This window comes from Aquila chrysaetos, chromosome 2, assembly GCF_900496995.4.
Source record: "Aquila chrysaetos chrysaetos chromosome 2, bAquChr1.4, whole genome shotgun sequence".
Taxonomy (NCBI): domain Eukaryota; kingdom Metazoa; phylum Chordata; class Aves; order Accipitriformes; family Accipitridae; genus Aquila; species Aquila chrysaetos.
Genome location: NC_044005.1, coordinates 34374885 through 34396472, shown reverse-complemented (window position 1 = coordinate 34396472; position 21588 = coordinate 34374885). Strand labels below are relative to the sequence as shown.

The 21588-nt window shown below is 37.5% G+C and overlaps 1 protein-coding gene across 5 annotated transcripts in view; it reads left to right on the top strand.

Moving 5' to 3' along the window:
* The window catches only part of DPH6 (diphthamine biosynthesis 6), a 216247-nt gene that overhangs the window by 164501 nt on the left and 30158 nt on the right, over positions 1-21588 (top strand). For all 5 annotated transcript variants that reach the window (XR_003921491.1, XR_003921489.1, XR_003921488.1 and 2 more), the window contains one exon: positions 7935-8340. Coding sequence is in view for 2 of the 5 variants with exons in the window: in XM_030001618.2 (XP_029857478.1) it covers positions 7935-8340 (406 nt within the window). In the remaining 3 variants the exon portion in view is untranslated. The remainder of the gene's footprint in view (positions 1-7934; positions 8341-21588) is intronic.

Sequence of the window (21588 nt, the reverse complement as noted above, 5' to 3'; positions counted from 1 at the left end):
AACTTGAGGTATGCTCATTTTATTCACATACAAACTTTTCCTCTCTGGGAAAAGTTAAGCTGTTGTGCTTGGCATGTTAATTGCTGACCATTTCATATCTAATAATTAATTTTGTATCACTACCATAGCTGCGTGCAGAATTTTTCAGAATTATTTGAAGAAAACTTAATTTAGATTTTTTTCCCAATGCCAGCATGTGGAATTACAATCATTACATTAAGAGATTACATTAATTTGAAATCCATTAGAATTACAAAAATTGATTGAAAGTACCCTTAGAAATAGTACTGCCTCTAAATGTCTATGCCCATATTTGTTCCCCTGTATCTACTTTCCCTTTTTCATGTTGTTTTTTTTTAAAGATAGATAAAGACTGCAGAAAGAAGAAATTATTCTGCAAAATGTGCTATCAGATGCTGACAAAAAAAAAAAGAACCACCTTGTTTTCTCTAGGTTTTCTCTGGTTCAGTAACACCAAGTAAGTACAGGTTCAGTTTTCCAGCTGACATTGTACAAAATAGTTTCTGCATGACACAGTGGTAACTGAACTACCATCAGCTTTGTCCAACATGTTGTGGAGTAGAGAGGACTAAAATTTCTGAAGAACTTGTTTCTTTTTATTTTAACTGTATTTATTCCATGATAAATATTCAGGTTTATAAGACTTCATTTTTAGTCTGCCAGTCTTGTGTTAATGTATTTTTGGCATGAAGCAAATAATCTGTTTTATTTCAGGAAGGAATACTAAATGTCAGACTTTCTTATTTTTGTAAGCTTTGCAAAAAGAATACTCTTAACAATTTTATTGTTATAAAACACTGTGGTATTCATTCTTTGAATTCAGGCGTGCTATACCAGGAATGCATGTGGCCTATTTATTAGACAAACTAGGATGTTGAAAAGGATTGCTTCTATCCTACTTTCTTCAGGAACTGACATTTTTATTCTTATGCAGTTTTCCTAGTGGAATCTTTACTTTTTAAAGTCATAAACCTATTGTTGTGAGAGATTCTAGCAAAGCTTAAACTGGATCTCAGGAGTTTGATGCACTCTGTTTAATGCAGGCAGTGTAAAAGAAATTTTAAATGTATTATTTAAAGGCACATTAATCTTGCCGCTATAATGGTGTAATAATGCATACCATAGAAGGTTTTCATAAACTCAGCTTCTAAAAGTAACATCAGAGTATCTTTCTTTTTGTTCTCCAAGTCAATTCTTTGTAGAGATAGCAATTACGCATTCATCTCTCTCTCTTATAGCCTGATTCCATATTCAGCTTTGAGGTAGGTAGACCTTAGTCCTTACTCACACAACAAAAACAATATTTCTCATTTGGAACAAATGGAGGATAGTCAACATAAACAAATTTATGTAGTAAATGTTAATAGCTGAAATGTGTACCTTTTTCAATTAAATTCAGTAAAATAGTTAAATACTTACAGAATGGATTGAGTGTAGTTTTGTCCTATACTCATTATTCCTGTGTTTTCATTGGAATTTTAATAGGTCTGCCTTTGATGATTTTTTTTTTTTAATGAAAAAATACACTATTACTTAGAGAAATTCTTTTTTAAGGTTAGCACTTTTAAAGAAACACTCTGGGTTAGTTTACAACCCTTACAGCCCTGCGTTTTTCATATAACTATGTTCATTGCATTGGGTTCTGGTTTGTTTTGTAGCAGTGTTGTGAATGCATTAGGCATTCATTAGTGTGAGAGTATTCTGTAGCTCTCCTAAATATGCGCAATGAATATCAAGTGAATCTTTCCTAAGAACTAAGACATACAAAATGCAAGGACTTGGTAATACTATGAACCAATGTGATAACTTCTTGTATCTGAGCAGAGCTCAGGAAAGCATTATGCATGCAGCAGTTCAGATAATCGTTTTACTTTAATGTAGAGATACAGGTTAATTACAAGTTTAAAAACCACTTGACAACCGCTGTTGTTAACCTTCCTTCTTGTGATATGAAAGGTCTTGTATTTCTGCATTGAACATGTTCATAAAAGTGCTAGCTAAGGAATGTAGTTCTACCAAGCTACCTTTTCAGCTTCGGCCTATGCATGAATATAAAGTATAGGAAGAGTTCCCATTCTCGTTTCTCGTTATTAGATACCCTACTGAATTGGATGACATTTGATAACTGTAGTACTGTGGCCTTCAATAAGTTTTCAGCCGAGCCCTTCGACCCTTCTATTTCCAGCCAATCATCCTTATACTCCTGCAGATTTGAGTTAAGCATCCATTGCAGAACTTCGTTAGAGGGGTTAAAACACAGCGGACTGTCTGGGTGGCTCCAGTGTAACAGGGCTCGAGGTCCCCATTCCTGTGGCAGTGCCTAAAGCAGACAAACCTCCTGCTTGGCACTGTCTGGGACTGTCTGTTGTGTTTTGGTTGTCTGTGCCGTCCCCATCAGTGTAAGCAGGGACTGAAGATATATATGCCCCCCTAAAAGTAGGATTCCAGTTCTCTCTGTGATTCTGCTTTGGGAAAAAGGAGAAGAGGGAGCATTGTTTTTCCTCAGAAAGAGGCCGAGAGTAACCACATCAAACTCCCACTTCTTCCAGCCCAATATTCTGATGCCAATACCTCTGCTCAACTAGCTGAAGAACCGCTTCAAAGCTGTTGTTATCTGCATTCTTCTGCTTGATTCTCTGTTCACCATTCATCTATAAAATCAGTCTGGAATATTGCAGATAACATAAAACTCCCTTAGAATTACAGAAATATTGGAAAGGACTAGTTGTTGGAAGGGACTAGTGAAAATTCAACCAGTCCAGCCAAGAAAGCCCAGTCATTTTTCTTCACCAAACATACCACTAGTATCAGCATAAGCATAAATTCTTATGTAAGAACATAAGAATAGCCATAATGGTGTAGCCTCTGCTTAGTATTCTGACTCCAAACAGTAGCCCTAAGCAGATGTGAATAGTAAAAACAGAAAAAGCATATATCCACCCTAATATTCTCCCAACCTCAAACTATTTTCATGCATATTTAAATTAATTAAATTAATTTTAATAGTTACATAAATCATTAATTTTTACATAAATTATTAACTAGTGTATAAATGAAGAATTAACTAAGAATTTTAATATGTCTCTTTTATAATCCCCACTGAACCTGTGTTCTGAGTACTTGTTCAGGCTCCCCTTGAAGCCCTGTAAAGTTCTTGCAACCACAGCATTCTCTATCAAGGAATTGCAGGTGTCACCCACTATCGTTCTTTTTGAAAACATGCTCTTACTAATGTCATTTGGTGATCTGTAGTTCTTGTACAGAAAGACAAGCGTGCAAAATCAATTCTTATCCCTATCCACCCTTCTTATGTCATGTATGATTTTGTAAACCTCTGTCATATTCTCCTTAGGAAGTCTGGAGAACATTTCCAGTCAGACCCTCCAGAGCTTTTGATCATCTTTGTTGTCCTCCTCTGAACACGTTCTGGGTCTAATATATCCTTTTTCAGCTGAGAGATCCAGACTTGTATATCTTACTCAAGGTGTGGGTGAACTGTGAAATTCTACAGTGGCATAATGTTACCCGCTTTGTTCTCTATTCCTTTCCTAAGAATTCATAATGTTTTACTTGCTTTCTTGATTGCTGTCAACTGCTGTGATTCCTTATTAACCAGTCTGTGAAGACTTTCCAAAATGTTACTTAGCTTAACATGGCACTTTTCTCAGTGTTTACAGTAATATGGCATCAACCTACTTTGGTATTATAAAATGTCAGGTAAATAAAAGAGTCACATTCTCAGTCGTCCTAAAATCTACTCTGTACCTTCTGGTTTTCCCCTGAGTTATTGAAATGTGTATTGTATCACCAGAAGAATATCAGTATTTTCTTCACAGTGGGGAAAGTCCTTCGTTGAGTTGCGGTTTCTTTCAAAGCGAGGTGTTAAAAAATGAGTGTTCATAGTCCTTCTCTGGATAGGGAATGATATAGATCCAATGCATGTATTTAGAAAAATCTGCTTTTTGGCTTCCTTTCCCAAACTTTCTGGAACTCCATCTTTCCCGCCTTTGATAAATTGAGTAGCAGATGATCCTGTTGGCAGAGGGAGGATATTGTGAATCATGTTTTGAGGACAGTCTAACATGAGATTCAGTTAGAGCTAAATCACTTGTCATTTCAAATCTTTGTCCAAAGTTTGGGTATCTACCATTCCATAGCAGGACAGAATCAGAATCCTGCCATAGTGTGGTCTCTGAGACGGTCCAGTTTGCATCCATTCCTGAAAGAAGACATCGTTACAGAGTCTTTGTTTTCAGAGGATGTCTCCTGCACAGCGAAAGGATGTTACCTGGCTTCCTTCTCCAGCCCTCTTTAAATCAGATCATGTAAAAGTACAGCACAGAAGTAGCATCCTTCTCCATATTACCTCAGCAGCCATTGAACCTTTGCGATCTGCTCATTTTCCCCTATGACATACTGACTCCTCCTGGTGCAAAGCTACCTTGCAGTATTTGTTCTTAGAAAGGATTAAATCCTGTGGAAAACCTAACAAGTGGAAGTAGGAATCTTCAACAGGCAGACCCTCTCCCATGAATTGAAAATCATTTGAATACTGATAGCTAGAAAATAAGTGTTTAAGGGCAAATACCTTTAGATGACAGCTACACCTACAGCCTAATGAAATTTGTAAAGATTTGTAAAATTCAGGTCATGCATACTTTAAGAAATCACTGCTTTCAACAGTGTTTGCCCCAACAGTTTTCTTGTTTCTCAATAATAAGAATTTTAGAGGTTCCCAAGAATTATTTGACATTTCTTTTTCAAGAATCACAAGCCAAGCTGTATCCTCTTCTACCTCATTTTTTTTTCCCAAGACTGTGAAGGTGTAGAAGGAGGACTAGGCCAAAACATGTGCTCCTTTATAGAACAGTCTACAACAGTATCCCTAAAAACATGTTTTTCTTCATAGTACCACAGCTGTCTGCCAGAAGTGCTGAATCTCATTGATGAGAGTGCAGAATCAATTGTAAAAAGCAACTTAGTCATAAAATAATTCCTCTTCATTTTCAGTCTTAATACTTACTTCTATTGTTCCAGCATCATATGAATAGTATTTCTTAGCAGACCTTATATATTCATCCCCATTTGCTAGACAGGCTATCATAAAGATCTTCAGCTGTTTAAGACAGTTGTAAATTTCTGAAAGGTAACTCATAAATGCAGCATCCATGTACAACACAAATGTCAGTGGTTTCTTGAAAATAAGTCAGGAGAGGTCATCGTTAGAAGTACTTCTGTAAGATTCTGCAGCAGCTGATGAAAGATTATTAGTGCCCAGTAGCTCCATCACTTGTGCTTTGTGCAAACTGTAAAGTTAAAGGTTGTGAGTGCTATGGTACTGTACAGGTGCACCATGAATAGTCTTTCACACAGAATGAATCTCATTTGTTAAATTTGGAAATGTACTTTCTCCTGGCCTTAATTTTCATGTAGTTCTTCATATTCTAAATGGCAGCTGAAGGCAAGCAGAAATAGTGAGTAATTGACTTAACAACCTAAGACAAGTACAGGGAAGTAGAAAAGTTTGTCTTAGTGCTTGATGTGACCTGAGAGAGCTTTTTAGACTTTTTTTTCTAAACAGTACCTCAGCACCTTGGGCCAGCAAAGTGGCCTTTAAGCCTGAATGAGCATGACTTTTTTTTTTCTCAGTGCAAAGCTCCAGTATTTCATCTTTTCAAACTGTTTTACAGCACTCAGAGCAGAATTATATTGACAAGGTTAGAATTCATCTCCTAGAGGAGAATACTGGGCTCCTCCTGTTAAGTGCTAATATAACATTTATGTGTTGGTACCTTAATAACAGCCCCGGCTAGCCTAATGAAAGTACTGAAAGCAAACAGTACTCAGTGAGATTTTATTAGGACTGAAGTGACTGCAATTTGAGACAAATTGTCCCTATTTTTGTTTCCATATCAAAACCAGAAATGCTAAAGCAATTGCTACAAGTTTGGTATAGAATTAGACTCCACTATCGTTAATATAGAAGTAAGTGCATTTTTCATGTAAACAGTTCACGAGGGTCAAGCATCAAAGATATTCAGTGCAAAATGCTTGTCAATAACTTTGTGAGTGAATTTTGAAATAAAGTGCCTGTAACCTGTCATTATTTCTTCGTCTCAAAGTTGAGAGCAAGTGGATGAAAATTGAGCTTGTGAATTGAAGGTACTGTGAGTTATATGGCCTTATCGACTTCAGGCAAAATGACAGGTTTGCCTTGTTATTATTTTTCCTTTCAGAGGTCAGGCAATGGACAATATTACCAGTATATACGGTGGTGTAAGCAAATTGGCATATAAAAAAAGTTATTTGTGTACACAAAGAAGATGGTGTAAGTCACTAATATTAAAAATGCTTAATATATTGTCTCTCCATAAAAATGGAGGAAAAAGTAAGAAAAAAAATAATCTGCTGGCCAGACTAAGCATTTCAACTGTTCAACTATTTGAACAGTTGTTCAAAAAACCCAAATGTGTTCAGAGAGCTGATAAGTTAATGTAAATTCATACATTTGAGAGCATGTATATCATAAAATGTGGTTGCTTTCCATAAATAGACCTTGTTGTATCCATAATAGGAGTATGAGTATTTGCATTTAAGTATAAGGTAACAGCAGACCTAAATGTGTGTACTGGTTTTGGATGGGGTGCAGTTAACTTTCTTCATAGCAACCTGTATGGTGCTATGTTTCGGATTTGTGACCAAAACAATGTTGATAACACACCAGGGTTTTTAGCTATTGCTGAGCAGTTTTTGCACAGTATCAAGGCCTTTTTCTGTTTCTCACACTGCCCTGCCAAGTGAGTAGGCTGGGGGTGCACAAGAAGCTGAGAGGGGACACAGCTGGGACAGCTGACCCCAAGTGACCAAAGGGATATTTCATGCCATGTAACATATTCAGCCATAAAAACCCAGGGGAGAGGTCTTTGGGAGGATAGCCATTGCTCACAGTCTAGCTGGGTATTGGTCTGCTGGGGGGCGGGTATTAAGTAATAGCCTTTGCATCGCTTGTTTTCTTTTTCTCCTTCTTCCTTTTTTCTTCATTTATTAAACCATCTTTATCTTGATGCACAAGTTTTCTCACCTGTGCTGTTGGGGAGGGGAGGAGTAAGCAAGCTGCTGTGTGGTGCTTAGCTGCTGGATGGAGTCAACCCACCACAATGTATTGTTCCTAGTTTAAAGCTCTTACTTTGAAACATTATATTCACTTCTTATACCTGTTAACATGCTACAGTGCAATTTATACTAAAATTTTTACAAAGTTAGCAGAAAGCCTGTCCCACTTCTTTAATACCATCAGAAGAAAAGGAAGTCAGTTACTCAGAGTTAGCTTACCAAGTTAGCTAATTAGATGTGCTGGTTGATGTGAAAACAATTTAAAGATACTTTCTAAATGAGCTCTGCTACTGAGAAAACACGTTTTCTCTTCTAGAGGGTTTGTTCAAGATCATTCTGTTGTTCAGAACTATCTGAACTGTATCTTTGCTGTATCTGAACTGTCTTTAGTACTCCAGCTTTCAAAATAAATCTTATGTGCTTTACTAACTCATTTCTGTAGTTTTGGTAGTTCCTACTATTTCTGTTCTTCAAAGACCATTGGTACAGACAAAAGTTACTGTATGCAGAAAGACTTTTTTTTGATTGCAGAATGAGTGCAAAATACATTATGGTCAGCATTTTTTAAAATGGTGCAGGCATAAGAGTAATTTGAGATTGCAAAAATGAGCAGATATTAACTGTCAGACAAATTCGTAATTGCTCAAGGTGATCTTTCAGTAAGAAGGAAAGTTTAGGAGAAAAACAGTCTCCATGAAATAGCTGTACTGCACATACTTTTTTGAATATATTTGCTCAATATGAGCAACATTAATTTCTACCAGCTCTGTAATATGTACAATATTTTGTTTATCTTTTAGGTTGAAGATTCAGAGATGTATTATGATGCAACTACAGTGTGTGGGTTGCTTGCTGTGGTTGTAATATCTCACCTACCCAGAGATGCTGCCATTGAATGGCACGTTGTTGCAGTAGTTGATGATCCACTCCAGAGAAAACATTTTACAGTGAAGATGTTGTCAGAGGGATTCCAAATTGAGTGTGAATCTGTGGAATCTAGTTCTGCATCTTGTGCATCAATCTCCGTACGTCTGAGCTTGATTTCACCATCCCTTTCTCAGCTTGATTTAGATGGACCTCTTCATGACTTAGTTGTTATGTTTAGACAAGCTGTTGAGAAACTTTCAGAAGACTGCACTGCAAGTCCTTTGTCTTTTAGAGCTTTCTTCAAGGAGGATGTGTTTGATGCTGAAACACTACAAACAGGTAAGACTTATGACGACAGAAACCAGATGTTAATAATGAGTATAAGATAATTTTTGTTTACTTCTACATAAGGTTTCATTGGAAGAAGACATTTTAGAAGTGCCTTTCAAGGATAGGTGGCCAAGATGGTCAATAGCATCCTGGCTTGTATCAGAAGTAGTGTGGCCAGCAGGACTAGAGAAGTGATTGTTCCCCTGTACTCAGCACTGGTGAGGCCGCACCTCGAGTACTTGGTTCAGTTTTGGGCCCCTCACTACAGGAAAGACATTGAGGTGCTGGAGCGTGTCCAGAGAAGGGCAACAAAGCTGGTGAAGGGTCTAGAGAACAAGTCTTATGAGGAGCGGCTGAAGGAACTGGAGTTGTTTAGCCTGGAGAAAAGGAAGCCGAGGGGAGAACTTACTGCTCTCTACAGCTACCTGAAAGGAGGTTGTCAGTCTCTTCTCCCAAGTAACAAGCGATGGGACAAGAGGAAATGGCCTCCAGTTGTGCCAGGGGAGGTGTAGATTGGATATTAGAAAAAATTTCTTTACTGAAAGGATTGTCAGGCATTGGAACAGGCTGCCCAGGGAAGTGGTGGAGTCACCATCCCTGGAGGTATTTAAAAGATGTGTAGGTGTGGTGCTGAGGGACATGGTTTAGTGGTGGACTTGGCAGTGTTGGGGTAATGGTTGGACTCGATGATCTTAAAGGTCTTTTCTAACCTAAACAATTTTTCTTTTTCTGGTACCAGGCATGTTTCTCATATAGAAAGGCTCTATTCTTGGACATTTTTAAGTCCAACCAGGGTAAAGCCCTGGATTACTTGTTCTGATCTCTCAGCTGACCTGTCTTTGAGTAGGAGGTTGGATTAGATGATCTCACTCCAATCTGAGTTATTTTGTGATTCCTTGAAAGAGAAGTTGCTGAGAAATCCAGCCATCTCAGGGTTGAACATATGGAGAATTAATCTTTTGCATAAAAGGCTTTGAACTGCTGTCCATTTGGTAGCCTATTTTTGTCATGATCTAGAACTATGTTCAAATAACCAAATTCTGTGTGCTAACAGGCACTCTTTTGAGAATAATTAATGAAATATAATGTTTTAAAACAAATGTTGTATCCTCTAGATTAGAGGATGTCCGGTTTTGAACATGGGCTGACTTCTTACCAACTTATTGAAATAGAACTTGCTAACCAACCACATTTACTGTTTTTTCCCAATGTTTATTTTTTCAAAATCTCATTCCCTTACCAAGTAAAGAGAATACAGAACAATAAATATAATGTTGCAACTATAATTTATTTCTTATGTTGTACATCTGTATTTTGGTCTATGCTTAATTTGGGACAACTAATATTACACAAGAGCACAAAAGCTTCTTTTATCTGTCAGGCCTATGAATCTGGTAGACCATACTTGTATTGAAATCAGTAAGAGCTTTGTTATCAGTTTGAGAAGGAACAAAATCAGGTCCTTACTCTATATTTATCTCAAACATGCATGCACTTTAAAAATCCTTGCAGACCACAACTGATCCATATTAATTAGCTGACATAAATGTTAGCCCTCAAATATTCTACTGTCCTATTTTTTTTTTCTTAACCTGCAGCAGTTTTTGAGGAAAATTCAACTTGACATTGTTTAATAGATTTAAAGTACAGGAATTGAAAGCTATAAAAATGTGGCATAGAATAAGCATATTTAATCCAGGAAGCAAGGAATGAACATATAGTCTGACAGAATGTTGTTGTTTTTACTACATCTTGTTTAAGAGCTAAAAGGAAACCTGATAAAACATGTTCCTGGCATGGGATTAACATTACCGTTTTGTCTGCTCTCTTTCTGATAGTTCTCAGGCCATAAAATAATTATTTCCAAATAAATTTCATTTGCTTTATTAAATATATTGTTCAATATAATGTATAAACTGTATACATAAAAATTTGATTCAATTCCATTCATATTATACTACCAATGGCATAGATATAGAAGGATTTGTTGTGATTGTCAAATACTCATTCTGGTTCAGATCTCTGCACTGTCATAATAATTCCTGTCATTATAGCAATTTTATCATTATCCCCACTGGTAAGAAATACATTCTTGCAAATCTGTAGAATACATCGAATACATTAAATTTACAAGTAGCACTAATTCATTGATGAAGATTTTTAAAATAACTTTTTTCTACTTAGGAAAAATTTCCAGAAAGTTCATGTAATGGGAGGAAGAAGTATGCTATATATTTGAAAATAATTTCTCAAACTAAAATAGTTGTTGCTGAAGTGTGTTTTACTGATAGTTTCAATCTGATATAAAACTGTTAGAAAACTAATTTTTAATATATTGTTAAGACACAGGGACATTATTTAAGTGTTCTGCTAATATGTGTCCTTGGAGTCTTGAAAGGCATGTATTCTTCAGTGAAGCCTCCTCAGCTTTCCAAAAGGTGCAGCATATTACTGAACTGTGTCCTTGACTGTCTTTTGTATTATTATTATTATTATTATTATACTTCTCATAATTTAAAATGTACTCACACATATATATTAACTCTCAGTTAAAAAAAGCACTGTATAAGGTCTCCAAGATGTTCCCATTCATTTCAGTATCCCCTAGACAGTGTCCATAAGCAAGACGACATAGTCTGTGTTTTATCTTCTCAGTTATTATTGGCAGTCTTTAGTTTTGACTGGCAAAACTACTGCAAAAGTATGTGTCCTTTAGTGTGCTTCACAGATGTAATATAACAGAACTAGTATCAGATCTTTCTTTTGAATCCCATGATATTTTAACCTGCCTATAACACCAGCCCAAGGTGTTAGATTGTTAAGTTCTGATGACCACAGCTTCTTCCAGTTTCTCATAGTGTGTTCCTGTTTTCCTATTGAGCCCTAAGGTGGTCCTCATGTTTCACCTGCAACAGCCCATTAATGTGTCAGCCTTCTTCCTAAATCTGGATTCAGGGCCAAGGGAGAAAAAAAGGCATGTTTTGCATTACCCAGTTTAATTCATTACCTGAATAGAATTCGAAACATACGTATAATATATTTAGGCAAGTTCAAATAAGCTTGTTCTGTTTATAGAATGCATGGATCTGAACATGGCAAGTCACAAATTGTGGCTTCCAAAATAGCACTGGTTTGTGTCTCATCAGTTCTGAGCATGGCCAAAACTTGCTCATACCTGTCTCTGTAGACTTGCCCTAGGATATTTTGAGTATTTGGATGTCTCTGTGGTGATTTCTGCTACCTCTAAAGGTTACTTTCTGTTGCAGAGTGTGTCTAGGTGGGTATCAGAATTTACTTATGCTACTGATCAGATAGTTGGTAAAACTGTCTTTCAAACACAGCATAGGATTTTACTAGGACACAGGATAAAGCAGAAATGTACTGATCTTGACTTGAAAATCTGCAGGCCTAATACACGGACTTTCAAAAAATATTGTTTCCTTGATGTGGCTGCCAGGACACAAATGATATTCAGAGAGCAGTTTTTCAGTTGCCATTTATTAATTCAGCTCAGGTAGTGCTGGTTGCTAACCATCTGTATGATGATCCGTTAGTGACATGTTTGATCTCCAACATGTGTTAGACATTGTTAATCCCACAAGTAGGTCTGTCCTTTTGGAGTCTTCAGCTACCATCAGATGCATTGTCTGCTGAGGAAAGATAATAACGTAGCAGGGGATGCTAGACGCCGGTACTCAAATATTTTTAATGTGAAACACGTCAGACAGATGTATCTGTAATGGAAAAGACAGCAATTGTCATGTCTCAGAAATCAAGAGAGATGGTTGAGGAGATAACTGTTCCAGTCTTAGTGGATTTCAGTTGGACTTCCATAATGTCATAAGATTAGCAAATAGTCTTCAGTAATTCTTGTAACATCTTGAATTGCAATGTATTGTCTCCTCTAGCAAAAACGTGAAAAAGAAATAAAGGTACTTTTTCCTGAGTAAAACTTAAAATCATTGGAGTGAAAGGAGGAAATACTGCCACAGATCTTCTCAGATGAGCCTCTGATTAGATGAGTGCTTTTTTGGTGCAGAGAAATTGTCGTTTATGTAAAACTGTCCAAATAAATTAGAGAAATTTGTTTGTACCTGACGCAGTAAGATGACAACCAGGAATATGTATACTCTGCATATTGTAACAGGTTATTGGAAAATATTATAGCCGGTGTTACTGATGTCAAAAGAAGCTAAAGGTTTGTAATGCAAATTTGAGACAGATAGCTTTCTGTCATCCTAAGACCAGATGTAAAGTTTTATTGAACAAAGTGTAGTACTGATGGTGAACTTCTCAGAGGCAATCCCTCATAACATACGAGAGCATTATGGGCACCGTGCTGAGACCACAAGAACGTGTTAGAAGTAGGAGGATTAGATTAAGCTGACATATATACTTAGTAAGATGCTGTTAAGCCTTTAGAAGTCTTTAACATAAATTTGACTATTTCTTTCTTATTCTCATTTAAATATGCATTAATATAAACATGTCAGGACAATTTGCTATACCATCCAGTTGACTAGATTATACTTCAGTATAGGAAAGATGAATGTTCATAAGTCATCCCATTATGATTTCACAAGCCTTGTTCACAGGATGTATGCAAAATATTTTTGAATATGTATTAGGGAGTAGAAAAGGTCTTGCATTCACCAGAACATCATATTACATAATCCCTTTTTAATACTATAGAAAAAATGAAGTGGGAATATAAAAAGGCAAAAGATAACAGGAATAGAAAGAGAGCCTGGTAGCAGCATTAAAATGAATATATAATTAGTTTTAAATGTGGCTCTACTGTGTAAACGCTTAGGACTAAAAGGCTCTTAGTATTTATGTGTTTATCAAGTTTCAATGCTACTATAGTTTTTAAAAAATTCTAGTATGGTTTGAATATAGTTGAACTGGACTTCAGCAAATCTTACTTGAAATGGGACTGTTTCTTGTGTTTAAAGAGAAGCCCTGGTGCTTAGGTGCACGCGGTTAGGAGTCCTTGCACTGACATAGTAACACCCTGTCACACGTGCAACATACTGCTTTTAAACTAAAGATTTTCCATCTGATAAGATTTAAAGCATTCTATTTATTAAAATACTGCATTATAAACACATTTTCTAGATGTTTCCCAAAACACACAGTTTCCAGTACTGGTAGAGTAATCTGGAACCAGAAATCTAAGAGAAGTGGAAGAAGATCAAGTAAAGATACCAAGATGCATTTTCTTAATAACGCATGTCCAAGTGCATTACAGTTTAATATTTTTTAACTAATGCACTTTAAATTCACACTGGGAATTTATTTCACCTTAACTTTCTTGATGGATATGCCCTTATACACTGGGAAACAATTTCCCATGGGGACAGCTGGAATCTCAACCTCCGAACATTTGTATGCACGCCTACATGTTCTCATGTGAGTAATTGGTATTTACTCAGCAGTCGTGGAGAACTAGTCATGTGAGTAGAAACTAAATGGTCGTTAAGAACTGTTTACTGAGTAACAATGAAGCAGGTACATAAATATTGATAATTTTTAAGTGTTGGTCCTTTTGAAATCAAGCTTTGCAATCACTAACTAATGAAGTAGTTGTTGTGACTAACATAGGTAATTTGGCCAAACAAAAATATTTTTTAAATATCATGATGCTGTCTGAAATAGGCTATAAAAATCGAACTTGATTTCTACCAAATTCTATTAATTTAGGCTAAATGGAAGATGTGAGAACAGTTGACAACCTGAAAGAAAAGGAAAATTTCACTTTAAATTTCTTGGGTTTCCTTTTAAGAAAACAAAGAATTTGCCAAGTATAATAGTTCAAGCAGCAGACCTACACTGATGCTGCTCAAAAAAAAAAAAAAAAAATTAAAAAATGGTTAAATTAGTACTTGGGGAAATGAATCAGATTATAATATACATAAACAATTACTCAATACTGATGTGATTCATGAGTGTGTTTGAAATGACATTTTAAAAGGGTGAAAATAGCTAAATTTGGTCTTGAGCCACAGAGGTGACTTTGCAATCTTGCTATTGCTACACAAACTATCCAGTCAACAGATCTGATCTATTAAATGACTGTTAACATGCTGAAATTTTGAACTTTTTGTATCAGTTTTCAAGGTTGTGCTGTTATTGTATCTACTGCAAGTCACTGTATGCATATTTTTAGCAGAACATCTCACATAAAATTATGGGGAAAGGCTTTTTTTGTTTGTTATCAAAGACATGGGGAAATTGTTTTAATAGTAATGTTGCTTCTTGACTGAATTTGCATAGGAAAGTGTTTTATGCCTGTAAGGCAGCTTAAAATATATTAGATCCTACTTTAGGGCAGTGGCCTTCTGTCCTTTAGGGTGGGAAATTTATTTTTTAAGAGCACAGATACTAGATTGAGAAAAATTCAACCACTCGGTGCCAAGGCCAGGTAGCAAAGTTAGAACTCATCCTTATTCAAAGTGGACAGCATGTGACATCTAAAGGTTATGTATTGCACAGTCATACATAAAAATCTTGGCTAAAACTTTAAATGGAAATAAATTCTTTAATTGCTTGACCCAAGATTGATCTAGAACATACACCTTTTATCCTTGATACAGAATACGAGCAATATATTGGTAAGGTTGTTTTAAAGCTACTGAGTACAACTTCATATTTCTTTCAGAATTTCTGCCACTAACATCTAAGGTACATTTATAGGTTACTCTATCCCTCCTATCGTGTTTTCACATTATGTTGAAGTGCTCCTGAGCTTTTCACCAAATGAATTATTTGTACGGACTTTTTAATTTTCCTGTTGAAGATTTGCATGTAGTTACCTGTAGGGCAGAATGGGCCTGTCAGAAAACAGACTTTTTGTAGAGAAAGTCATAGATTATAAAGAAGAATTTCCTAAGTTTGCTAACATGTCGAAAACTGATTCACTTTCCTCACATAAGAAGTTTGGAAGATGCTAGACTTTTTTTATGGTGATCCAGGCAGTGGCTTTGCTGCTTGATGTTAGTTAATAAGTTATCTCAATAAACATTGGAATTTGTTAAAAGCAGTAAGCTATAAGGTGAACATCTTAAAAGAATAGATGTAAAGAAACATATGGAATGAGAACCCAATTTATTCTGTAATGAGTCAGAAGGGGTAATTTTGATAATTAGCTCTACAAGGAATCTGAACAAATTAATACTCTTCTGGAAAACTGGTATCTTCTAGACAGGTGTATGTATACATGGTCTAGCCATATATGCATAAGTGTCTGTATACGTGCATAAAGTACAAACGTCCTACTACAATGTCAGAATTAATTTTGAGAAACTTTGGTGCTTTGTTGAGAGAGAACAACTATAAAAGCATCTTGTAACAATGACATCAGGCAAGCAATCATTGCCAAATTTGGATCATCTGGTGTTTAATATGTGAGGCATATATGATCCGTCTATCTATCCAGAAACCATTTGTGGCAAACTCAGTTTTTAAGGACACATCACAGATTACGGTTTACAATTACATAAGAAGTTTTTCTCTGAGATTGTTTCAACATGCCAACATTTTGGCACCAATTCTGCAATTCTATATCAATAAACATTGAAAAAACTAGATTTCTAGAGACCTCTGCGCCATTTGTACAGATCCCTCTCTCTATTACTTTTCATTTATAAGCGGAGGAAAAAAACTATGGCAGTGGTTAAACCAGCAAAATTACATCTGACTTAGGAAGTCTACTGATCTTAAAATAATTGTAGGTTGAAAGTGAACTGGGGATAACATCATGTCTGCTTCCCTTGTTATTACTCATTCTAGATATTTATTTAGGACCATTGCTTGAAACAGAATACTGCACTAGATGGACCTTTGGCATGACTAGCTTGTCTTTTGTATTTGCTCTTCTTTAGTACCAAAATGCTTGCCATTTCCTCTTTGTCTAGCAGACCTAAGAAGTAGTTCAATGGAAGAAAAGAGTGAATTTTGCAAGGAAGATCTCTGTACGGAGTTACATTTCCAGCCAATAACAATATAAATAACAACACTCTAATGGTAGCAGAAAGATCAATGAGTAGGTGTATAGCTTGTTCCTGGGAAGGCTCCTGCGTTGCTTCAATGTGTCTGCTGTCACATCGAATGGATAATCCACAGGAGGGCTGAATGACCGTTGGCTGGCTGACCATTGTCAGTCATTCTGTGACATAACCTCTGCACTAAGAAGTACCAGTTCAATCTTCTTCTCTGATAACTTTTCCTAACCCCCTTTGAAAGTATTGCTGATTGACAGCAGAAGCTATACTTCAGTATTTTTCATCCAGAGAAATCAAGGATTTTTAGCACTGCCAATATCAATAGCCTGGAAAATGGTATTATATCTACCAACTGTCAAACTATTAGGTTTGACAATAAACCTAAATAAACTATGACTGCAAACTTCCTTTCTCCTTGTACTGTTAAGTGACAATTCACATGTAAAGTTAAGTATTTGAGACTGGAAATTTTCCTACCCTGGCAATATGTGTAAGAAGCTGATAAATCTTTATTCTCATGCTGGTTTTTTATTTCTCCAGTTTCCTAAAGCTTTTGGATGCATCACTAGATCCTTATTTCCCAGGCTTGGACTATTTCACTGAGTCTACTCTCCGAAATTGCCCTCACAACTGCAGTTCTCATACTGAAATATCCCCATTGCTTGGTCTACGTGCTCAGAGCAGTAATGGGCATCACTCTTGAATAGAAAGAAGAAAGGCCAGGCGTCAGAACTAGCACTGACTGACAGCCAAAACCATCAATAAATCTTACCTCAAAGCCTTCTACTTCCTTTCCAGTTTCCCCTCCAGTTCTTCCTTCTCCAGTCTCTCAAAGTGAATTTCTTTCTATAGGATCTTGCCTTTTGTCAACTGTAGACACCACTGACAGTGCCTATCAGGTTTTGTCAGATACCTGCTTAGCTTTCCTTGTTGAGACTTTTCATAGAGATAAGCAGCTGCTGAAAATCCAACTTTTAAGGGCTCTAATAAGTATAATACTGTTGTGGTTTAGGCCCAGCCAGCAGCTAAGCACCACGTGGCTGCTCGCTCACTCCTCCCCGCTGGTGGGATGGGTAGGAGAAGATATAACGAAAGGCTCATGGGTTGAGACAAGGACAGGAAGTGATCAGTCACCAATTATGGTCATGGGCAAAACAGACGTGACTTGGAGGAAAAAAATCAATTTAATATGTTACCAATCAAATCAGAGTAGAGTAATGAGAAATAAACACTAAATCTTAAAAACACCCTCCCCTCCCCTCCATTCTTCCCAGGCTTAACTTGACTCCCAATTCTCTCTGCCTCCTTCCCCCAGTGGCACAGGGGGTCGGGGAATGGGGTTTGCGGTCAGTTCATCACATGTTTCCGCTGCTCCTTCCTCCTCAGGGGGAGGACGCCTCACTCTTCCCCTGCTCCACCATGGGGTCCTTCCCATGGGAGAAAGTCCTCCATGAACTTCTCCAACATGAGTCCTTCCCATGGGCTGCAGTCCTTCAGTCACAGACTGCTCCAGCGCGGGCTTTCCCATGGAGTCCCGGCCATCTTCGGGGGCACCCACCTGCTCCGGCGTGGGCTCCTCTCTCCCCGGGCTGCAGGTGGGCATCTGCTCCCCCGCTCCCCTCCACGGGCTTGGGGGGGACAGCCTGCCGTCTCAACATGGGCTGCAGGGGCATGCCCTCCTCCCCCGCTCCTCCTCCCCCTCCTTCCTCACTGACCTCCATATCTGCACAGGGGTTTCTCTCGTTCTCCCAGAGGCGCTACCACTGTCACTGACGGGCTTGGCCTTGGCCAGAGGTGGGTCCGACTTGGGGCCAGGGAAGCTTCTAGCAGCTTCTCACAGGAACCACCCCTGCAGCCCCTCCCCTGCTACCAAAACCCCACCACACAAACCCAATAAAAACAGGTAAATAGGCAATGCTTGTCCTGGTTTTGGCTGGGATAGAGTTAATTTTCTTTCTATAGCTGGTATAGTGTTATGTCTTGGATTCAGTGTGAGAAGAACGTTGATAACACACTGATGTTTTCAGTTGTTGCTAAGTAGTGTTTAGACTAAGTCAAGGATTTTTCAGCTTCTCAAGCCCAGCCAGCAAGAAAGGTGGAGGGGCACAAGAAGTTGGGAGGGGACACAGCCAGGGCAGCTGACCCCAACTGGCCAACGGGGTATTCCATACCATATGACATCAAGCACAGTACCTAAACTGGGGGGAGTTGGCCAGGAGGGGGATTGCTGCTCGGGAACTAACTGGGCATCGGTCAACAAGTGGTGAGCAATTGCATTGTGCATCACTTGTTTTGTATATTACAATCCTTTTATTATTATTATTGTCATTTTATTATTGTTATTATTATCATTATTAGCTTCTTCCTTTCTGTTCTATTAAACCATTCTTATCTCAACCCACGAGTTTTACCTTTTTCCTTCTGATTCTCTCCCCCATCCCACTGGGTGGCGGGGGAGTGAGTGAGCAGCTGCGTGGTACTTGGTTACCGCCTGGGGTTAAATCATGACAATGGCTTAAATTCCTTTTGAAAACTCTTCCAGTGTCAGCCCTGTGGAAATCCTCTGTTCTGCAAGCAGTAGGACATGGCATCTTCTCTTCTCTGTCCAGATATATTTGTTCAATATATTAGGTATCAAATTCAGCTGTCAGCAGTCTCTCAGCAATGAATCTGAACAATCTCTAAGGTTATCCAAAAAGTTTGGCCATTTGCTTGGAAACAGATAGGACCTTCTTTTTATCTAATGGCATGGAGTACTTCTTTACAAAGATGTGAAGCTAAAAAAGAAATTGAAATAATGCCCTGACTCAAACCACAAATACAGGCAGAAACTTAACAGTAGAAGAAGATGATGCTGTGGGCATAGTTTGCTTTAATAGCCTAGATCTTATGGTTTGTCCATATGAGTAATGGAAGCCAAAGAAGCTATCTTCCTGAAGCCCAGGGCCAGCATGGACATGAGGATTATTTATTGCTCAGAGTGAAAAGTGATGAAACGCCTTTGTACTCTATTGTCGATTTGTTTCCCCTGCCCTTGCCCCTTCTCCATAGTCTAAAGATACCTCTCTTTTGGACCTGGGGAAGAAGCCTGAAGACAGAAGGCTGAGCAAGGAAGCAAGACCTGTTTGTACTCCACAAGTATGTTTAGGGTAAAAAAGTCTCCAGTGTTTACTGCCTCTGGTGTCTACGCAGTCAAAGTTGGACTGTGCAGCCAAACTTTGCATCCTAAATACTCAGCTTACTGTTTTCATGGTTATTACTCAATAACATCCCTTCACTTGTTTTCTTCTTGTGAATTAAAAGATACATACACTTTTTTTTTTTTTTTTTGAGGCTGCTAAAATGTGGATCTGGAGTTTCTTTTGATTTCAGTCTCTTAAATTCTGGGAAAACTGGGACTGAAAACTGGTCTGAAGGACACCACTTAATTATTGTCTTAATTTTAGAAGTATTACAAATCAGATTTCTGATTCAAATATTTTCAACATGCATTTGTAAAGGAGGGTTTTTCTGTTTTTGAAACACCTTTCAAAGTTACACTTTGACTTAGAAGGAAATATATAAAAACTATGCTTAGCATCCATAGAAGTACTGCAATTTTCTATAACCATTTACCGCCCACAAGTTGGGCTTGGGATTTCATTTGATTTATCCAATATAATGACGCCATTACACCAAGAAAAAGTGAAGAGGAAAGTTGTTTTGTTGTTTTTGCTGTCTGCACTGTAACTTCTAATCCAAGAAAATAGCTGTAACTAACCATCAAAAGAAAGTATTTTGCCATTGTCACACTTCATGCAATTTGACTTTGCATAATATATGCAGTGGTGCTCCCAATAGTCTATTTCTTTTAAAATTTCTGATAAATTTAGGTTTAAAATAGCATGAAGTTATTAGGTATAATTGAGCAATTTCCAATTCTTAGAAAAACAAGCAATGAAAAATTTGTATTTTTTTCCTTCCTTTGGACTTTGCTCAGCTTTTACTAGTAATGCATCATATCTGCTGTGTTAAAATCCAATTAATAGCTCTAATTCATTGACACTGAAAGCACATTTATAACTTACTTCCTTTAGGCACTTCTTTTCTACTCGCACTGTTAAGTCTAGAGTATCAACACTGGATAATTGGAAAACAGGTAAATTTTTTCCATTGTAAAAAATTAGAACATTCCTTCTCTTTCTACATTATTTCTGAATGGCAAAAGTGCAGCCAGCAGGTTGAGGGAGGTGGGCCAGCACACCTGGAATACTAGAGTAGGATAATAAGAGAAAGAGATCACCAAACTGGAGAAGGTCCAGAGAAGAGCCACTAGAACAAAAGGTCCAGTGAGTGGTGTGTAGACCATACGAGAGAAGACTGCAGGAACCAGCTTTGTTCCACCTAGGGAGGAGAAGGCTATGGAGGAACCAAATTGCAGTCCTCCCTTACTTAAATAGGCATTGCAGAGAAGGAGACAGGATTTTTTCAGAGTTGCACCAGAAAAGGACGAGGAGCAACAGTCACAAGGTGCAGCAGGAGAGATTCCAGCAAGGAATGAATTTTGGTTGCACGCTGGCACAGGCTGTCCAGAGGCTGTGGAACCTCTACCTTGGAGGTCTTCAAAACCTGACTGCACAAGGCCCTCAGCAAACTGGTCGAATGTCTAAAGTTACCCCTGCTCTGAGCGTGAGGGAGGTTGGACTATATGATTTTCAGAGAACCTTACCAACCAAAATTATTCTATGATTCCCAAAATTATTCTATGATTCCATATTATTATTAAATTACAATGAATTGGCCAAAAAGAGTAGCATTTAACTGCAGATTCTGAAAAAAATACCATTTCTTTCTGCGTGTCATTAGTAATCCACACTCTTAAAAAGATAACTACCACTCCTTCCTTGAATAATAGTTACTGAAACCAACAAGCAAGTTTTTCCTATTGGAGTATGTCTTTGAAAGAGAAACGTTTTTTTAGAAGTGTCTAGATTCTTCTTTTTTTTCTAACTTGTTTCTCTGTAGTGCGCACATTTGTTCTTTTTTCTTTCCATCTCTTTATCTTAACAGAACTCATACAAGTTCAGAATTAGAATTATCATTGGGCTGTGATATCTCTGCAGTATTTCTTATGACGAAGTAAAGCCAATGTGTTTCTAGAGTCTAATTCATTTGATAATGATTGAGACACCTGAGGATGAGGAATCCTGTTATGAAGTTAAATAGTTTATGTCATCAGTAATGTCATATCTTCAACTAGAAAACCTTTTGTTCT